We start from the raw sequence: 22645 nt of genomic DNA, 5'->3' as shown, positions 1-22645 counted from the left end.
TATATCTCATATCTCATCTATCTGATATATATTTCCCTCTATGTATATCTCTCATTATCTATCTACTTATTATCTATTATCTTCCTATATGTATAGATATAAGCTCTCTATCGTCTATCTATCTACCCATCTGTATTCTATCTATAGCTGTCTATGTCTGTCTATTAATCTAAAATACATCTCTTTCTATTTCTGTCTCATGTCTTTTAAATTGGTCTCTTATTAGTCTCACAAAAAAGCACACATTTGATTTCACAATCCTTTCGTGGCTTCCATTGTTCATATTTGATTTTATTTATGAACACGTGGCCTATATCAATTTCTTTCATTCTCATTCATATCATTTAGTACAGTTACAGCAATACCCCTAAATGGATAAAAAAAATGTACATCCATTTCAATATATTTATGCAACACGTGATGTAAACCAGAGTTTCTGAATACGTATTTGTATTCATCTTCTATATGTATAACGTACTTGTGCACTAAATGAGGCTATTTTATGTCTATCTTTTTCTAAGTATAACTATTTCCTTACGAGTTAATCAAAAATGCATCTTTCTCTATATTTAGACTGCATATTTGTTCATTTCCCAGTAGTATTCTGTGACAGAGCAGACATTTCCTTGGCAGTGTGTATATATATGGTGATATATATTATTTTTCCTTCATGCCTTTGTTTAATATTCCTTGTATTGATATGAAGAAGAAAAAAAAGTTGGAGCTGTGTCGTTTAGAAATTCCTTAGCATGCGTCAGAGGGTAATATTCACTATGTGTGTGAGTGTGAGAGTTGTCAGTCTCTCCCTCATGTTGTGAGGTAATAGAACAAACAGGAGCCAGTTTCCTGCCACCGGACTTGTGATTGGCTGAGGACGGCCTCAGGAATGCGAGCCCTGCCTTATATACACTGCACACATGAAGCAGGAATCAGACGCATAGGAAGCTTATACTGACTTCATAAACTGAACTCCCATCTAAAAAGCAACTTCACAGCCACAGCCAGGACCTAACATTGACTCAGAAGAATGTAAGAGGAATTATTTCTGCTGCTGCTTAGCTTCCACTTGCTATCTGCTACTGCTGCTACTTTACTTCTGGATACTCTGAATTTTGCTACATCAGACAATACAGTAGAATTGGTTAGTGGTCCTCAGTAAGGGGACACTACTTGGATAATTTAATTCCAGGTTTTAAGATCAGCTCTTTATAGTTTTTCTATCTTTTTATTATTTAGAGATTGAATATGAGTATGCCTGTCTGTCTATTAATCCATCCATCTATCCTGACTGCTGTTTATGAGATAGACTGATAGATTGGTAGATCAGTTTATTGGCTGATTTGGTTAGGACAATTTAGAATGAAATCTATTCAGGTATTAACTTTTACTTATGTATGTAGAATGTAATGCAACTAATATTATGAATATATTTTAGATCATTTTTTTTGGGGGGGGGGAATGAAAGGATGAACTAAATCAATTTAACTTAACTGGTGTCATTTAATTTGTGAACATGTAGGGCTGATTTTGTTATGCCAGTGGAGATGTTAAATAGGTTATGAATCTTGAGGGGCAAAAATTATATATAATATATATGTATACAATTTATACTCTACATTTAACTTTATTGGTGCTTGTCTAATGAAGGAATGCATTTATTGAGATATTGATTATATACTATTATAGTTGATATTATAGTTACTATGTTGCTTTATTATTATTAATATGACTTTAATAAGTATCACTGCTAATCCATGCTTACACTGTTTTAACTTTATGCTGAATATGTTTATCTACCTGTAATATAGTCATTTTTTAGTTTATGAATTTGAATTCCAAGATATTGCATAATTTGAAATTAGAAATAGCTTAAAAAAAACTTTGAAAACCACATTTTTATAGGTTTTAAAGTGAAATAACAAGATATGTGTTTAAATTAGATTTTTTTTTTGCTTTTGTTTTTGTAAACTAACTCATGCAAATTGAATCATGGATATATTATGGAAATTTGACCTATTTGTGAATGTGCTCAGTTTTGGTGATGTGTGGGTTAAAAAGCCGTGGCTGGTTTTCAGGGTAGATATCTTGTAACTCAGCATAAAAAGCGTAACTGGACAAAGCATTTCTTTTTGTCAGTATCCATCCCCTTGGCATAATGTGCAACTATTTTCTTTGTTGAAACTAATCTTGTCTTCAGCATATTAATATCCCGTATTTTTTTTTTTTTTAAATTGCTGGTGTCTGTTGTATAAATGCTCTTACTTTGTTAAAAAAGCAGAGCTGTGTTTAAAACATATACTTTTTGTCATTTATTTTTGGATTGAGTTACTTTTAAATACTATCCTTAAACTTTTAAATTATAAAATAATTTTTAGTTTCTAAATCATAGTTTAATGATATTTACTCAAAACCAAGTACTACTAATTTTCCAAGGAGCCATACTCCAGTGATTTACAGGAATGTGCTTCATACCTTTCCTTACAATGGTAGAATTGTATAACTTGTAAATGTATCCACTTCTGTTTGCTTTTCAGCAAAAATGTAGTGATTCTAATGTGTTTTACCACAGTTTCCATTTAAATGGATATATATATACAGTTTCATGTTAATGAAACAACCAAATAGTAACAAAAGGGTTAAAGCGCTGTCTGTTAGTTTAATTAAGTAAACAAACTCATAAGTAGCATATCCAAGAGGTTAACACAGTCTGATGATAATATGCATACATGTCTCATTCACAGAAATAAACTGCATTTCTGCAGAAAGTGCACAATGAAGGAGGGTATATTTCTACTCCTGATGTTGGTTATTGCCCACACAGACCAAGCTACAGGTAAGCTGAAATAATGTCTTGTACTATTGTCTACGATATCCAGGAGCTTTGAATACAGTTGCTAAAAAAATCTCCTGAGATTTTCATCCAAAGCTACTGAACTCTCTGTTTCATAGAGTATTGAATTACTTACTCAACTTACTTAAGGGGGGGGAGCATATGGATGTGCAGTTACTGAATGTTTATGTGGTTTGTATGTTTTAACAATTATAGATTGTAAGAATATTAATTATTTTGTTTTTTAAGTTTGTTAAAATACTTCCAAGTCATTTTTATTTATATAAAACACAATCACTTGCGAGATTAATCATTTTTAGACTTGAGTAAAGTTTTTTTTTTTTTTTTTTAAATGTCCAGACCTTCATCTATTAAAAGGGACAGTCTAGTCAAAATTAAACCTAGGTAGGCTCATATGCTAATTTCTAAGTCCTTGAAGGCCACCCCTTACTTGAATGCATTTGACAGTTTTTCCACAGCTAGAGGGTGTTAGTTTGTGTGTGCCATTAAGATAACTTTGTGCTCACGCCTGTGGAGTTAATTATGAGAGAGCACTGATTGGCTAAAATTCAAGTTTGTCAAAAGAAATTAAATAAATGGGCAGTCTGCAGAGGCTTAGATACAAGGTATTCACATAGGTAACAAGTATATTAAAGGGATAATAAACCCACATTTTTTATTTCACATTTTTTTTATGATTCAGATAGAGGATTCAATTTTAATCAACTTTCTAATTTACTCCTATTATAATTTTTTTTCGTTCTCTTGGAATCTTTATTTGAAAGCAGGAATGAAAGCTTGGGAACTGGCCCATTTTAGGTTCAGCACCTGGGTATCGTTTGCTGGTTGTTGGCTAAATGTAGCCACCAATAAGCAAGCTATATCCAAGGTTCTGAACCAAAAATGGGCCATCTCCTAAGCTTTCATTCCAGCTTTTTCAAATAAAGATACCAAGAGAACGAAGAAAAATTGATAATTGGAGTAAATTAGAAAGTTGCCTAAAATTGCATGCTCTATTCGAATCATAAAAAAAAATGGGTTTGGTATCCCTTTTATATACCCATGTTGTCTGTGCAAAACTGAGGACTGGGTAAAAAATGATTATCTATCTTTGTAAGCAATAACAATTTTGGAGTAGACTGTCCTTTTAAACCTGAAAATATTCAATCACAAGCACAACCAGATTTTTTTTTTGAGAGTTTGATTGTTTTTTTGCTTTGATTGCCTGCAATGAGTATCCCCATACACCCACAAGTTTTTTGTTTTTTTTCAGGAGGCAGTTTACGAAATTTCAATATATACTCTTTCTTTGGTATTAAGTGTGTATTTAGCACTTGAATCTGTTGTTAATTATACCAATACAATGTTTTAAAAAACGTAGTAACACACTCTCTTTTAAATACATGTTAAAAAATGTGGGACTTCCCTTACCCTTGAAGTTGTCTCAAGTACCTACTTATATTAATAATATTTACCATCTGTAGCATAGTTACAGAAATGTTATGTTCCTGTATAGTTATGACTTAGATAAACATCATTTATGATAAGTTAATAAACAGCCTAAAGGAAGGTTAAATCTGTAGGCATTATTGTTTGTTCTTTTTTCTAAGAGTCCTGGATCAAGTCCAACTTTCACTGTAATAGTAATTGCCTGATTGTTATATAATTTATTTGATTTTTAAACAGAGAGAGATTGGTGTATATTCCTAATGATACCCCTTTAAATAATATTGGATCAACATCTATTTGTGACTTTAAAGACAATAACATAATCACATTTAAACACTTAGTTTCCATGTTAATAGCAGCTTAATTTTTTGTTGTCAAACATAGTTATGGAAAAATATATAGTAGAGAGTATATATTGTCTGCTTGAATGCAACTTTCGGTTAGATCAGCTATGGTTCAGTAAATATCTGTCGTTAAATAAAAAATGGTGCAGTACCAAATATACCATCCTTATATGTAGTGTCTCTGTTTCCTTTATAGAGTCCAGAACTGATGATAATAGTGTGTTTGACCTCTTTGAACTTACTGGATTCAATCGCAAATCTAATTCTCGAAGGCCTGAGGGAGTACATTTAGTGAAAGGCCCAGACCCCTCAAGCCCAGCTTATAGAATTGAAAATGCTGATCTGATTCCACCAGTTCCAGAAGAAAAGTTTCAAGATCTGTTAGACGCCATTCGTTCGGAAAGGGGATTCATTTTGCTGGCTACTTTGCGCCAGGTGAAGAAGAGCAGAGGAACACTTTTGTCTGTTGAGAGGAAAGATGGGAATGGGCATGTGTTCAGTATAGTATCTAATGGAAGAGCTGGCACTCTGGACTTGAGTCTCAGTGGTGAGGGTAAGCAACAGGTGGTGTCTGTAGAAGATGCTTTACTGGCAACCGGCCACTGGAAGAATATTACGCTGTTTGTGCAAGAAGATCGGGCACAGCTCTACGTAGGATGTGACAAGATGGAAAATGCTGAACTGGATGTACCTATACATAATATTTTCACCGGAGATCTGGCAAGCACTGCCAAGCTCAGAGTAGCAAAAGGAGGAGTAAAAGACAACTTTCAAGTGAGTAATTGAATGAAGCTGACCATACAGCAATTAAATGAAGTGTTTATGTTAAAAACATTAACAATGAGACACATGTGAAGGGATTTTAACCTGAATAAGGAAAATGTAAAACAGTTATAAAATATTATGAAGAAAGCAAGGTAAACACATTTTGTTTAGGATATGTTAAAGAAGCCGTGTTGTTTGAGAAATGTTATCACATAGTATGTCTAGTTGAAAGAGATTGAGGCCTTTAAGCCTTTTATTTTTTTATTTCTCAAAGTTGCTGTTGAGAGTAAAATATATAATTATGTTGTTATACAAATGACATCTAAACAATTATCTTTCCACAGGGAGTTCTTCAGAACCTACGTTTTGTTTTTGGAACCACATTGGATGCCATCCTGAGAAACAAGGGCTGTTCCAGCTGTAAGTTCAACTTAACCTTAAAACATGTTTTTTAAGTTGAAAACTGCATAAAATGTATTGTTTTTAGTGTAATTTCCACAAAAACCTACTCTGGCTTTTCTACACTATAGTTCATTGCTCTTTTGAGCTCTGTCGCACAGTTTTAGCATTACATTCCAGATTGAATATCTCTATAGAATTGTACAATACACCATAAATCTTGGTTAATTAAATATCTAGTTATTAGCTTTTTATGTTGAATACAGCATTTAACTTAATGCATCATCTACAAAATATTTTATATTTTGTCGCTGTAAAATTCTAAAATCTAAAACTCTGTTATTCCAGTGTCAAATTCAGTCATCACTTTGGATAATCCAGTGAATGGCTCAAGTCCAGCGATCCGAACCAATTTTGTTGGTCACAAGACAAAAGACCTTCATGCAGTGTGCGGCATTACCTGTGATGATCTGGCTAACATGTTTCTGGAGATGAAAGGTTTACGAACAATGGTCACTGCACTTCAAGACAAAGTTCGCAAAGTGGTAAAGAAATTTTGTAAACCACATATATTGTATGTCTTTCAGTCCTCTTAATTGCTTATTTTCTAATGAATGTGTTCTTTCTTCCAACAGACAGAAGAAAATGAACTAATTTCTAAAGTAGTGAAAGTCACACCTGGAGTGTGTATTCATAATGGGGTTACACATTTAAACACAGAAGAGTGGACTATAGACAGCTGTACAGAATGCACATGCCAGGTATTTCTATTGTATGCTTATCTTTATTAGACACACATTGAACTTTTTTCTACTTTGTTACCGGATAGACAGCTGAAGATGCTTCCATCATTTAAGGCATTGAGCGTTTCTGTTAGAACTTAACATGTTTTGAAATGTAGGTAAAATATTTCATAGTAATGATTATTGTTGAACATGGTGCTAAAGTCTTTATTGTCAAATCAGTTTCTATGATCTTAAAGGCTTCAGTAATAATTACACATATCTGACATTGCTATGAAGGAAATAGCAGCACCGGTCTTGCTATAACTTGTGCTGAAATGAATGCGGTTGTCTACAAAAAATATTAAATAGATGTTTTAATAAATGGGATAACATTGCGTACAAAGCTTATGTTGCAAATTAAAATCATATGATTATGCATTAGTTTGTTTTCATTTCTAATTTTTGCAAGGGCTTAAGCTTCAATTAATTAAGCAACACATTCAAAAACACATGCATTTTATTTGTCTACTGGCTGAACATTCTACTGCTTCATTACCATGTATAGTGTTATGACACAGGCACTTTAAACATTAGGGAATAAAAACAATGGCTTATTTTATTTTGCAGAATTCAGCAACAATTTGCAGCAAAAAGTCCTGTCCTTTGATGCCTTGTACAAACGCTACAATTCCAGATGGCGAGTGCTGTCCAAGGTGTTGGCGTAAGTATTTTACTAGTAATCTCTTACAGAATTCACTTAAAACACTTCTGATTAATACAATGTGACAACTGTCTTATTTTTTCAAAAAAGAACAATTAATAAAGTTCGTACATAGTTAAAGAACTTAATTAATATCTCTTCAGGCTTTTGTTCCAATTTATTTTTCATTTATAATATATATTTATTGCATACCTGCATAAATGGAGGTTTTTTTTAGATGAAAAGATGTATCTATAGCTTTAGGCATTTACATCTCATTTTCAAAAGGCATAATGACAAATATGTAGATATTAATCTTGTAAGTGCTGGACAAGTTGATTCAAGAAAGATAAAATAGCTCTTGAGAGTCGGACAGCTGCAATAACTTCTCAAGACAGATAGTAGAACCTGCTGAGTCCTGCACTCTTCATATTTTCAGTTGCTTGGCATGTTTGGAACTTTTAACAGTTTGTCTGTTTTTAACATTTGTGATATATGTGTTAAACATATGTACAATTACAATAACTGATGTCCTGCTTCTATACAGATTTCTTTGTGGGACTGGAATGTCTGCTTTTTATAAAACCAAACTATAACAAAATCTCCTGTTCAATCTAAAAGCAGCTCATCAACCATGATTAGTATTTCAGATATCAGCTTTTTCTTCCATAATTTTGTCATGTAACACTGTTGTTAAAAAATAAATAAAAACAACTGTCAGCTTTCCCAAATTAAAAGCTTATTTTACATAAGGTTTTTTTTTTCTTAGCTGTTGCCTTGGTATATCTTTTGTTTTTAAAACATTTATTTAGAAATAGTTTATTGTACTTTCTTTATAGGTCATGTTAATCTTAACCCCAAACGAAAGTTTTTAATGTTTTTTTATTTTGTTTTTCAGCAAATGATTCTGCCGACGATGGTTGGTCTCCGTGGTCTGATTGGACAGCCTGCTCTGTGACATGTGGCCACGGTATTCAGCAAAGAGGACGATCATGTGACAGTTTGAATAACCGATGTGAAGGCTCTTCAGTCCAGACAAGGTCCTGTCATATCCAGGAGTGCGATAAAAGATGTAAGTATGAGCAGTTACTTTATATTGCTTACCGGTCATACAGAAATAATTAGTCATTGTTTGTTATCAGATAAGAGCTATAAAGGATGCAATGCCCCCTTAGCCTTTCCTGTTATGTGTTTTTTAACTTCATATTATAACCTTTTAACCAGGGAGCTAATCCTATTAATGTTTCCTGTTTTAATTAATTGTAAAAATCCCTAAGTCTGCAGTAGCATGTATGCCAACTCCTGCTGCTTGTAATTTCCATTGTACCAGGCATAACAGAGAATATTTTGTTTTTGCTTTTTAGCCAACTACACTTTATTTAAATATAAATAATATGTTGTATTACACATACATATATATACATACAGTATATATATATATATATACATATATATATACACACACACTCACACACACAAACAGATGTAAATGAGATGTTATTCTTTTGCAGTTAAACAAGATGGTGGTTGGAGTCATTGGTCTCCTTGGTCTTCATGTTCAGTCACTTGCGGAAGTGGTCATATCACAAGAATCCGCCTTTGTAACTCTCCTGTCCCTCAGCTGAATGGCAAACAGTGTGAAGGAGAAGGAAGAGAGAACAAGCCATGCCAGAAGGACCCATGCCCAAGTAATTGATTTTCTTTTTTGTTTTTATTATGTGTTTTTTTTTCCGTCTACCTAAAGAAATTCTTGCAATCACTGTATTAGATCAACACTCTAAACTACTACAAATTTTCTCTCTCAATATGTTGACACAAAAGTTAAAGGTATATAAAACACAAAAATTGTCTGCTCATTTACTTCAATCATCACCATTTCTACGTTCTTTTTGTATCTTTTGTTGAAAAACAGGGAAGTAAGCACAGGAGCGTGCACATGTCTGGCAGCACTATTTCCTGCTTTTTAGTGCTCCAGACACCTACCTAGGTATCTTTTCAACAAAGAATACCATGGAACGGAGCAAATTTGACAAAAGAAAAAAATTGGAAACGTTTTTAAAATTATATGCTCTGAATCACATGGCTTTCATATCTCTTTAATCAGATCTTTATGATAAAACAAAGATGTATTATTAAGTCCAACTAAAGGTCAAGCCAGTGTCCTTATAAAATCTTCTTTGTCTTCCTTGTAATTTGACCTTCTGCTTCTTACATTTGAGTTTTGTTTCCCCTTTTTATGTTTTATAAAGTATAAAAGCTAATGGAAATTGTTGACTAAAAAGCATAACTGATTCTTTTCCTCTAGTTAATGGACAATGGGGACCGTGGTCACTGTGGGACACCTGCTCTCTAACTTGTGGAGGTGGTGTGCAGAAACGTGCACGTCTTTGCAATAACCCAGAGCCTAAATATGGTGGTAAAGATTGTCTTGGAGAAGTTGTTGATAGTCAGTTGTGCAACAAGCAGGACTGTCCAATAGGTAAGAAATAACCAATTTGCATACTATAAAATAGCTGATTTACTGTTAATGCCTTCTGGTTTCTTATTTGAAAATATGATGCCTTATTTCAGATGGATGTCTCTCAAATCCTTGCTTTGCTGGCACTAAATGTACCAGCTTCCCTGATGGGTCCTGGAAATGTGGTGCCTGCCCTACAGGTTATAGAGGAAATGGAATTGAATGCAAAGACGTTGATGAGGTAATACATATTGTCTGTTACAATCCTGTAAATAAAGGTTATTCAGAAATGAACATTTTGGACTGTACTTTGAATTATAACAATTATATATTTTTTAAAAGTTTAATTGATTTTGAAGAATATTATAAGGTATAAAAGCTTCCCTGTTCTTCACTTTCAGTATTAAAACATTTTCAGAGTTTGCTATAATATTTTAAATAGATTGCATTTAATGATACCTTGATATAATTTTTTTTTTTTCGGTTTCCTTAGTGTACAGAGGTTCCAGATGCTTGTTTTACTCTCAATGGGGTGCACCGCTGTGAGAACACAGAACCAGGATATAACTGTCTGCCCTGCCCTCCACGTTACAAAGGAACACAGCCATTTGGAAAAAGCATTGAAGATGCAACAGCAAACAAACAGGTTAGAGCTGTCTCTTAGGGGTTGATTTAACATTTGTCGAGCGAATCATGTCCGCTCAACATTGCTAAATGCAGACAGCATACGCTGTCCGCATTTATCATTGCACAGGCATTTCTGGTGAAATGCTTGTACAATGCCGCCCCCTGCTCACTGGTGGCCAATCGGCTGCTAGCAGAGGCTGTCAATCACCCTGATCGGATTAAGATGATTTCTATCTGTCAAGACGTTCTGTTTTGATGGCCTCCAAAGCAGCATCCGCTGCTTGATAGCCCATAATATATATTCTGATAATATGTAGACATTGTTTTTTGCAAAATAAACAGAATATTGTCCAGTTTGCATTGAACTATTTAAGGAACTCCTTGACCCCCCCCCCCCCTCGTCAAGCAGTGTCATGTCAGTTTATATCCAGATTACTAACAATTAGTTTCATGTGGATTTTATAGGTTTGCAAGCCACAAAACCCTTGCACAGATGGAACCCACGACTGCAACAAGAATGCAAGATGTATCTACCTTGGTCACTATTCTGACCCCATGTATCGATGTGAGTGCAAACCTGGATATGCAGGAAATGGAATCATTTGTGGTGAAGACACAGACTTGGATGGATGGCCAAATGAGAACCTTATATGTGTTGATAATGCTACATACCATTGCAAAAAAGTAAGTAACAATTATAAATCAGTTTACCAAATGCTAACATAAGTGGCAAATGTCTTTGTGACCAGAGGTCTTTATTTTAGAGATATTATTTATATATTAATCCTAAAACATACCTGATCATGTGACACTGTGTGACCTTCAAAAAGTAATGAATCACTCTATATGAACATTACAGACAATATAACTTTGTAAGGAATTTTTTCATATCAAAATAGAAAAAAAAATAATACAGTGTGTAAATGACATCAAAATTCTGACAATAATCTGGTATATTTTGTTATTTTACAGGACAACTGCCCCAATCTTCCCAACTCTGGCCAGGAGGACTATGACAAGGATGGAGTTGGTGATGCTTGTGATAATGATGATGACAACGATGGTATCGTAGACGACAGGGTAAGAAAACAAGGATTATATTCATGTTTCTAACCACTCAAGCGTTCGATTTGCTGGTCTTTCACATAGCTGAACAACACAGTAGGAAAGTAAACAAAGCTGCTTTTTGTGCAGAAAATATCATATATTTGTGAAATTTGCCTAGTAAATTTTGATGTCTTTGGCTGGGTTCGTGCTATGAACTATTTTGCCAAAACAGGACTTTGAAAGTGAAATTGACCCCAGGCTTCCTGTACACAGCAAATTCTAAGGATAGCAAACATTACAACAAGCAGATGTTACTTGCTTTAGACTCAGATTCTAACGTCTAGGTGCCATTTTTCAGTTAGACCTACTAACCGTCAAAATTGTTACAATGTGCTAAAAATACTTTTTTTGAAAGAGTCACAAGATTCTTTGCTGGCAATAAAATATGTAATGTTATCGTTCAACTATTTGGATTCCAAAGCCCCATTATGAAAAAGCTTTCAAGTAGATGTTTTTTTCCACTATTTATTGTTAATTTAAAACAATCATATATAAACTGGAAATTAAATTAGAAATAGTTTTTGTGACAAATAATGAACAAATATTAGAAGGCAAAGTCATATTTTTTAAACACACATATTTGCTTGTTTTATAGGACAACTGCCAGTTTATATATAATCCAGCACAGTATGATTATGACCGTGATGATGTGGGAGATCGTTGTGATAACTGCCCCTACAACAATAATCCAGACCAAGCTGACACTGATGCCAATGGAGAAGGAGATGCTTGTGCTGTGGATATTGATGGGGATGGTAAGTGTCTATTTTTTCCAAAATAAAGAGTTTGATTAAATAGATTTTCCATCCCTTTGTTCAGCTACAATGCCTTTTATTTATTATTAATAATTGCATTTCTACTGTAGTCATTTTATATATATATATATATATATATATATATATATATATATATATATATATATATATATATATATATATATATATATATATATATATATTCTGATGAACCAGTTCATTATTATTATTATTACAATGATTTAATCCTTTGTATTACTCTGGCAACCAATTAATAGACAATTTCCAAGAAATAGCTACTAAAGTCCTAAATTCTTTATTCCAACCACAACTATGTATCTGTCATATATCCCAACATTTATGGAGACACATAATTCCTTCTCTAACCAAATTTATGCCATTTGTCACACTGGTCATTGCCCTTTATTCAATATGTGAAATATGTCATGAGCATTTGATTGAGTATTTTCAGCAGCTAAAAATGTAGTGTTAAATTACACACGCTATTTTTGTAATGTGAGGATCAATGTTTTATGGATTATGTTATTCCATCAAATTAATTTAAAACCTATTTTTTAGGCATTCTAAACGAGGCTGACAACTGCCCATATGTGTACAATGTAGACCAGAGGGACACAGATAAGGATGGAGTTGGAGATCAGTGTGATAACTGCCCTCTACAACATAACCCTGACCAGGTAAATCAAGGGCACCATATGTAGCACTCATGATAGCAATGTATTTTGGGATTATAAAGAACAAAGATGTAAAATATTCTTGAAAGTGACATATAATGTCCCACATTCCTAAATCTGCAGTGTTGTATTCAGTACCATGAACTAGACATTTATCAGAGTGGAGGATACAGGGAAGCAGAAGTGTATTATAGGAGTCTCACTGCAGTATATTGATGTGTAATGAACCTAAGCCCCATTCCATGCAAAAATCCAATAACACAAGATCTGGTATTGCAGTTCTAGTCTATTCATGTATAGTTGTCCATCACAAAACTAGATGGTTAGCATTACATGATATAGAATACATACAAGAGCTGCCAATGCAATTTGCTACATAAATGCAGTCACAGTTCACTATAATTATTTTTGTTATTCTTCCAGACCGACTCAGACTCAGATCTCATTGGTGATGAATGTGACAGCAATGAGGATATTGATGAAGATGGACACCAGAATAATCTGGACAACTGTCCATATGTTCCCAATGCCAACCAAGCAGACCATGATAAGGATGGAAAGGGTGATGCATGTGATCACGATGATGACAATGATGGCATCCCTGATGACAAAGATAACTGCAGGCTGGTTCCAAACCCTGACCAGAAAGATACTAATGGTAAGTTTTCATATTGATATGAGTTACTGTTTTAATATCTGCTTCAAATTATGTCTTATATAAATATAGAGAGAGATTAACAAGTCTGTTCTTCTAGGTGATGGCCGTGGAGATGCATGCCAATTTGACTTTGATGACGATAAAATTCCGGACTCAGAAGATGTTTGCCCAGAGAATGTGGCGATCAGCACAACAGACTTCCGTAAATTCCAAATGGTACCATTGGATCCCAAAGGAACATCACAGATTGATCCTAACTGGGTTGTCAGACATCAGGGCAAGGAGCTGGTACAGACTGTCAACTGTGACCCTGGTCTCGCTGTTGGTATGTAAAGTTTGTTTTAGCCTTTAGAATTGTTCATGCAAAATATCTATCTCATATATATATATATATATATATATTTCTAGAAAATTACATAACATAAACAGGATAAGGAAGACATGTAATCTAGGTGCTTTAAGATTACCAAACATCCAAATGTAATCATTTTGAAAGACCAATAAGTATAATGAAAATGTTTTTATTTCACAATATATTTTTGACACTCATTCCAGAAATATAAGCCAATAACATTATTTATATGCATATCATTTCAGGTAAATATTTAACTTAAATTATGGAAAATAAGCAGGTTTTTACTTGTTTAAATAACAACACTAGGCACGTTTTTGAATATTTATACATTAAAGGTATGCATGGTTATTTAAAAAAAGGCTTAACATTGTCTTTTATTCGGCTTTCAGGTTTTGATGAGTTTAGCGCCGTTGACTTTAGTGGCACATTCTTCATTAACACCGAGAGAGATGATGACTATGCTGGCTTTGTTTTTGGCTACCAGTCAAGCAGCAGATTTTATGTGGTTATGTGGAAGCAGATTACTCAAACGTACTGGGACACAACACCCACTAAAGCCCAAGGCTATTCAGGTCTCTCTATCAAGGTTGTAAATTCTACTAGTGGACCAGGAGAACATCTACGCAATGCTTTATGGCACACTGGCAATACTCCGGGACAGGTAAAGTCTTACTTATTTATGAATATAGTTTAGAAATCACATTGAATTTGCATATTTCATGTTATCCATTATAATATCAAGTAATATAAGCCATATCTTATGGAGTAAATACAAATTTTTAAATAATTTACATGTTCATTGTACTTATTCAATATGTAACAGGTTTTGTCCGTCACTTGTTAGGTTCGCACCTTGTGGCATGACCCTCGTCACATAGGCTGGAAAGATTTCACAGCTTATAGGTGGCACCTGACCCACAGACCAAAGACTGGATTCATTAGGTAAATACAAGTTTAGTTTTGTAAACCATAGTTCTGCAACGGTTGAACATTGGCAGAAGTTTGTTTTCTATTCACATGTAAAGGCAGAGCTCAAAGTAATCAACCGCCAATTAAAATGTTTCATTTCTGATTTATCAAGCTGCCTTTTAGCCATGCGTGTCTCAACATAGTGCTGTAAAGCCTCTCAAAACACACAGAACACTATATGGGCAGAAAATTAGACTTTTTTTTAAAACTTACAAATAAATATATATTCTTTTAAAAAGAATTGTTGTTTATAATAAAAGTGTTACTTTAACAATATACAGTATCTTTTGAATCAGTTTTATCAAAAATAAAAATGTAGACAATAAGAATAACTAGCTAAGATTAAAATTGTTCATTGTTTCATTGCACAAATTATCATTAAATACATTTATGTTAAATTATGCAATGAATTTGTGCTTTGCATAGCAGAAAATGTTATAATATTAAAAAATATTACTTAGACCCCACTCGGCTACTTAATAATGTCAAACATCTTTATAATGCTCCACATCTAAATATTAGTTCTACAAGATTATATTAGCATTGCAAGACTATAGCAAACACATTTAATAAAGAACTGCAAAATCTCAAATGTTACATTAACCTTTTATCTGTTCATTTTCATTTTAGAGTTGTAATGCACGAAGGCAAGAAAGTCATGGCTGACTCAGGAGCCATCTATGATAAAACATACGCAGGTGGAAGATTAGGATTGTTTGTCTTCTCTCAGGAAATGGTGTTCTTTTCAGATCTCAAATATGAGTGCAGAGGTAAGACACGTGCTTTAACCACACCATGATTAGTGGTAGTAAATAATATAAAATGTACTATAATAAATAGAACATCCCTTTGTTCAACCTAGACATCCTTTTGTTCAACATGGAACCCTGAATCATTTTGCTATTTTTTCCCATGTAAATAACTTTTTATTTTGTTTCTACTTTTCCTTGGTAATTGATTGGGATCTGTTTTAAAGGTTACTAGGCTACTCCAAATTTTGTATCCCTAAACATGAAATTCTTTTCCCCCCAATATCATACTGTATTTAAGTGAAGGGAAAGATAAATAAATTTTATATATATATATATATATATATATATATATATATATATATATATATATATATATATATATATATATATAGTAGAATAGAACTGGGTCCAACGGACGGCCGTTGTTGAATGTGATCCAAGAACAGCCGGCACACAGGAATTTTTCAAAGATCCGATTTATTCAGCAAAAAAGAAACCAGACGTTTCGGCTCTACCGTGAGCCTTTATCAATGGTATACAGACCAGATGGATGCTTATTTGGCGAGTGCCATTTCCAACAATCGATTTATATATATATATATATATATATATATATATATATATATATATATAGCCAAGTTCCAAGTAAAATCTGTTTTTGCAAAAACCCAGAGAGTGCTTGCCTTTTTGGAACTTGGCTGTATGAATATTTGGCAGGCACCCTGGAGGCTGTATTGATGAGTGTGTGCTGGGTTCCCGGGACTTTATATATATATATATATATATATATATATATATATATATATATATATATATATATATATATATATATATATATATATATATATATATATGTATATATATATATATATATATATATTTAAAGATATATATATATATATATATATATATATATATATAAATATATATATATATATAAATATATATATATATATATATATATATATATATAGTGAAGATTGGAGTAGCCGTGTTAGTCCAGTAGATAAGATGCTCAAAAAAAAAAGTATTGCAGTATGCAGTGATACCTTTTTTATTGGACTAACATAATATTTCAAAGACAAGCTTTCGAGAGTTTTCCTCTCTTCCTCGGGTCTAAAGCAATACTGCAAATTTGCAGTATTGCTTTAGACCCGAGGAAGAGAGGAAAACTCTTGAAAGCTTGTCTTTGAAATATTATGTTAGTCCAATAAAAAAGGTATCACTGCATACTGCAATACTTTGTTTTTTGAGCATCTTATATATATATATATATATATATATATATATATATATATATATATATATATATATATATATATATATGTACCACTAACATTTTATTTCAACATGTCATAGCTTTCACTAGAACATTATTTTCCACATTCATTAACATTCTTCTTTTTTTTCCCCCCAGACTCATAAAACAAGATGTTATCCATTCAGTGAATGTTAACAAAACAACATGGCACCTTCGGAATTTTTATATGTATACCATCCCTTGGATCGTTTTTTCAATTTTTTTCCACTTTCATGAAATTTGAACAAATGATCTACTCCCAAGAAATGAAAGACACCTCTGAGTCCTAACCTTGGACAAAATAGGATTTTTTTTGTTCTAAGTGGGAACTTTTTAGGGGTGATTGCAGTTTCTGGCAGGCACAGATCTATCCTTAAAGTGCATTTTATTGACTTTCTATTTCTAGTGCCTAAATGGACTTTTCCTAGACAATCTGCAGAACAAAAGGTATTAGTAAAAAAATACTGGATAGACAAATGAAATACCCTTTACAAACATGAACTCTGGAGCTCTTAGAAATAATACTAAGGGAAATATTGGAAGCAAAACAAATAGAATTTATTGCTACTACTATCAGTGAAAGAACCCGTTCCTGGCTTTTTTTTGTTTGTTTAATAAAACAGCTGCTCTATTACTAAAGAGAAGAGATGCAATACTTTAGAAATGAAAATTATTCAAAGTTGCCTTCAGAGAAATGGGACTTTTGTATTATGGGTGTGCTGTCTGCAGATTTAGCTAAAAACAAATGTTATCCTTTATTTATAAAGCACCAAATTTACAGTAGCAATATACAAAGTGGTACGAATATTTCAATATAACTTTTAATATATATATATATATATATATATATATATATATATATATATATATATATATATATATATATATATATATATATATATATATATATATATATATAAAATATTTATGCACATCAGTGCAAAAGGAAGTTGAGGCCCATACCTATGGATGCTTACAATCTAGAGGAGAACGTTTGGGGATGTGAGAATATTGCAGCAAGAGGCAGCATTGTGAGTGTGTGTAGATCCAGATGTATGAAGTCTAATTATAACGATCACTGCCCAGATACGAGTGGTCTGAATTTTGAATGTGTGAGATGTAAGCAGTATCTTTGACTATTACAGACATAACATGCACTTGTTTATAGCTTTAGCAAAATTGTATTTGCGCATTATTATATTGGAAACTTATAGGTGCAACAGAATTATTAGCACTTGCGTGTGTGCAAATTATTGGACTTTGTGCTTATCATTTTTTTTTTAAAAAAAGCACAAACGCTGAAATTTCAGTGACTCAATAGCTGGTGACTGATAATTATTGCTAAAAAATTGAAAATACAAAAGAATCTAAATTGAAATATATTTATTATTGTTGGTCATTATACAAACGAGGCAGAGTAAAGCCAGATAACTCCAGTCTTTTTTAAGTTAGGTTGTATTTACAGTCTATTTTAATCCAGGCTATGTTTATGTGTGTTTCTTGAAGCCGAAACAGCTAAGCAATGTTGGTCTTTCCTAAAGAACCGGAGGGGAGCAAGGCTAGAGGGGTGCAGACGAGGAACAGCAGACTGCCTGTGCTAGACTTTAAATACAAAACACATGTTTCTCAATAGCCATATATAGTGCCCTAATTACATTACGACAGGTAAACTGCTCCTTACTGGAAAATAAGATAATATACCAGCAAGTTTAACCTTCAAGTACAAATAATACCTCATTTGTGTGACTGAGAAATAATGATTTTAAAAGGAAAAAAAATCTGGATATTTAACAAGCATTTAAAATCTACTGTAGTGTTAATAAGTGCTGTATATAGTGATAATGACTGTGTATCCCCAGGAAAGTATTTTAAACTTTTTTTAAAAAATAAATAAAAATATTGTGATATTTTTTCTATATTTTAGTATTTTTTCATTGCTTTTTTGTATAAATGATTTTTTTTTATTTGTATTGCCGTCTAGTGATTATGGGTATTTTTTTAGATATGCTATTTAAATAATTTATCAGGAAAAGCTTCCTGTAGAGTTTCTGCTCCTATTTGTACAAACTGTTTGCACTTGAAAGAGCTTTGCAATATATGTTCCATATTTTGTTTAAAATATCAGTGTATACTTTTTTTTTTTTTTTTTTAATAAAGAGAAAATGTCTTTTTTGTACACATTTCAATTGTTAATTTCTTTTTTTAAATAATATTGATGTCAATTGTACAGTTGTTACCTGTAAGATTAAATAAACCATATAATATAAATACCTTACATTTTTCTGCTTGTGTGGTTATAATTTATGCAGGCGGACAGGTTTGCAAGTAGTAAACCTGTCTGCCTGCATTCGCCACTTGCGATGTTTCATTGCAGGGCGAAATTTATCATTGCACAAGAGTATTCTTGTGCAATTCTGCCCACTGCTCTGGCACAACCAATTGCGTTAGAGCAGCGAATGTCAATCACCCTGAACAAGCGAGGGTTTGGGTGATTGATCTTGCCACTTCTGAAGTGGTGGAGAGGAAAAAAGGAAAAGAAAATTTTAAATTTTAATTAACATGGGTGCATTTCATTGTGAAATAGAATCATTTTTGCAATATATATTTCCATTAGCAGAAATGCTTCTAATAAACATTATCACTGTTTTTCTGCGGCATACACACATATGCTGCGAGGGCCTGTGCACGAGTATGCAAACACCACACCTTCTCAGAGTCAATGGTGGCTTGTATGACACAAATTAAGTCTTCACAGAAGCAATACACACTCAGCTGTCTGAGCTTAAATACCGGTGCACGGGCACTCACAGGATATGTGCATATGCCGCATTAGCATTTTTGCTAATGAAAGTATATTGAAAAAATGTTTCTATTTTAAATTGAAATGCATTTATGCAATTTTAATTTTCTATTTAAAATGAAGACGTTTACCCCAATTTATGGGTTAACACTAGATCCCATTAAATACATACCTTTTTTCCCTTTCTTTAAGATATTGTGACACACTATTTGGAGTTTTTTAGAATCAAATTTTTTTTTCATCATCATACAATCTCAGAGACCAACAAGTTCACATCCATCAATTCGTTTTTTTTAGCCAGTGCAGGGTAATGGCATGGAAAATAGTTTAGACCTGACTAACACAATAAAAATCTATAATTTTTATTACTTAAAAATATACATTATTAAAACCATAAACCATCCCCATGTGTCTGTAATTACTAAAGGTCTTTCCAAGCAAAAACTCAAAAAAAGAAGAAAAAAAAATAGTAAAAACCATAAATTTTATATCTACTCTGCTCCCTTCATACCATTGCACATTTTATGGTATTATTCCAACACAACTTTGATTCTCCATAAAAGCTTTTTCTGAGAATCTGGACTAGTATTCCCTCTAAGGCCACATTTTGTGAGTTGCCCAGCAGCGAAACAGTTCATTAGGGAACCGCACCCTGCAGATAGCAAACACTACACAATGCAGACTGCAACGTATGGTTCCCTTATTAAAGGGCCACTAAACCCAAAATATTTCTTTCATGATTCAGGTAGAGAATACAATTTTAAACAACATCTCAATTTACTTCTATTATCTAAGTTGCTTCATTCTTTAGATATATGTTGCTGAAGAAATAGCAATGCACATGTGCAGCCACCAATCAGCAGCTACTGAGCCTATCTAGATATACTTTTCAGCAAAGGATATAAAGATAATGAAGCAAATTAGATAATAGAAGTAAATTAGAAAGTTGTTTAAAATAACACGCTCCTTCTAAATAATAAATAATGTCCCTTTAACTGTTTCACTGCAGGGCTTTAGAGGGAACACTGATCTGCACCTAATGTATGTGAGTAAAGGAAAAGCTGTGTGCACTAATTCTTGTGATACTTATGGTCATTAGATCCATTATTGTAAATACATAACATCTATATAGTTAAAGGGATATTAAACAGTATGCAATTGTAATATCAAATCTTTAATTAAGTGTTGTTAAACTATGCAATATACTTTCATTATTTATTCTGTCCCCTTTTCCTGCAATGTAACGCTGAAAAATGTTGTTTTTCTAAATTCCACCAAATCTCTATAAATTATCGGGTGCTGCCATGTTGAATTTAAAGGGACAGTAAAGTCATAGTTAGACATTCATGATTTGGACAGAGCATACAATGTTAAACAACTTTCCAATTTACATCTATTATTTAATTTTCTTCCTTCTCTTTTTATCCTTTGCTAAAAGGTTTATCTAGGAAAGCTCAGGAGCATCATATAGCCTAGGTACTAGCTGCTGATTGGTGGCTGCATAAATATACTGATTGTCATTGGCCCGCCCATGTGTTCAGTTAGAAACCAGTAATGCTTTGCTGCTCCTTCAACAAATGATACCAAGAGAATGTAGCAAATGGAATCAGCCAATGAAATTCAAGTTCAATCCGATTGGCTGATCCAATCAGCCAATCAGATTGAGATCGCATTCTATTGGCTGTTCCGATCAGCCAATAGAATGCGAGCTCAATCTGATTGGCTGATCGGATCAGCCAATTGGATTGAACTTGAATCTGATTGGCTGATTCCATCAGCCAATCAGAATTTTCCTACCTTAATTCCGATTGGCTGGAACCATCATTCGTCGGGAAGTCGTCGGTGAAGATGGATGGATCCGCGCTGGAGGTCTTGAAGATCAGCCGGTCGTCATCGGATGGAAGAACATAGAAGATGCGGCTTGGATGAAGATGTTTGCCGGTCCGGATGTCCTCTTCTGCCCGCTTGGATCAAGACTTCAGCCGGAGGATGGATGTCTTCAGCCCCCCGCTTGGGCTTGGATCAAGACATCGGAGCCTGGACGGATCGCTGATACCCGGTGTGGTGAAGATAAGGTAGGAAGATCTTCAGGGGCTTAGTGCTAGGTTTATTTAAGGGGGGTTTGGGTTAGATTAGGGGTATGTGGGTGGTGGGTTGTAATGTTGGGGGGGTATTGCATGTTTTTTTTACAGGCAAAAGAGCTGAATTCTTTGGGGCATGCTCCGCAAATGGCCCTTTTAAGGGCTGGTAAGGTAAAAGAGCTTTTCTATTTTAATTTTAGAATAGGGTAGGGCATTTTTTTATATTGGGGGTCTTTGTTATTTTATTAGGGGGCTTAGAGTAGGTGTAATTAGTTTAAAATTGTTGTAATATTTTTCTAATGTTTGTAAATATTTTTTTATTTTTTGTAACAGTTCTTTTTTATTTTTTTGTACTTTAGTTAGTTTATTTCATTGTATTTATTTGTAGGTATTGTATTTAATTAATTTATTGATAGTGTAGTGTTAGGTTTAATTGTAGATAATTGTAGGTAGTTTATTTACTTTATTTATTGATAGTGTAGTGTTAGGTTTAATTGTAACTTAGGTTAGGATTTATTTTACAGGTAATTTTGTAATTATTTTAACTAGGTAGCTATTAAATAGTTATTAACTATTTAATAGCTATTGTACCTGGTTAAAATAATTACAAAGTTGCCTGTAAAATAAATATTAATCCTAAAATAGCTACAATATAATTATAATTTATATTGTAGCTATATTAGGGTTTTTTTACAGGTAAGTATTTAGCTTTAAATAGGAATAATTTATTTAATAAGAGTTAATTTATTTTGTTAGATTTAAATTATATTTAACTGGGGGGGGGTGTTAGTGTTAAGGTTAGACTTAGCTTTAGGGGTTAATACATTTATTAGAGTAGCGGTGAGATCCGGTCGGCAGATTAGGGGTTAATTATTG

At 33.1% G+C, this 22645-nt stretch overlaps 1 protein-coding gene across 1 annotated transcript; it reads left to right on the top strand.

Annotated features, from left to right (window-relative positions):
* The first annotated feature begins 897 nt into the window (after positions 1–897).
* Positions 898–19163, top strand: THBS1 (thrombospondin 1). Its single transcript, XM_053697688.1, has 22 exons — positions 898–1029; positions 2742–2833; positions 4820–5397; positions 5733–5808; positions 6136–6332; positions 6423–6548; positions 7140–7233; positions 8111–8284; positions 8724–8900; positions 9518–9691; positions 9784–9911; positions 10164–10316; positions 10763–10981; positions 11270–11377; positions 12000–12159; positions 12739–12857; positions 13278–13512; positions 13610–13837; positions 14257–14528; positions 14712–14809; positions 15467–15606; positions 17006–19163. The coding sequence occupies exons 2-22, from the start codon at positions 2773–2775 to the stop codon at positions 17011–17013; spliced, it is 3525 nt and encodes a 1174-aa protein (XP_053553663.1). The 5' UTR covers positions 898–1029; positions 2742–2772; the 3' UTR covers positions 17014–19163.
* The last annotated feature ends 3482 nt before the right edge of the window (positions 19164–22645 follow it).

This window comes from Bombina bombina, chromosome 1, assembly GCF_027579735.1.
Source record: "Bombina bombina isolate aBomBom1 chromosome 1, aBomBom1.pri, whole genome shotgun sequence".
NCBI lineage: Eukaryota > Metazoa > Chordata > Amphibia > Anura > Bombinatoridae > Bombina > Bombina bombina.
Note: the sequence above shows the minus strand (reverse complement) of the source record. Positions and strands in the feature narration are given on the sequence as shown.

What these genes read in the sequence shown, in the direction of transcription:
- THBS1 (XM_053697688.1), top strand. Translation starts at nt 2,773, where the DNA reads ATGAAGGAGGGTATATTTCTACTCCTGATGTTGGTTATTGCCCACACA. An exon ending in CCAGGAGTGCGATAAAAGAT is followed by an intron (nt 8,285 to 8,723) that starts GTAAGTATGAGC and finishes ATTCTTTTGCAG; the next exon opens with TTAAACAAGATGGTGGTTGG. An exon ending in ATGGTATCGTAGACGACAGG is followed by an intron (nt 11,378 to 11,999) that starts GTAAGAAAACAA and finishes CTTGTTTTATAG; the next exon opens with GACAACTGCCAGTTTATATA.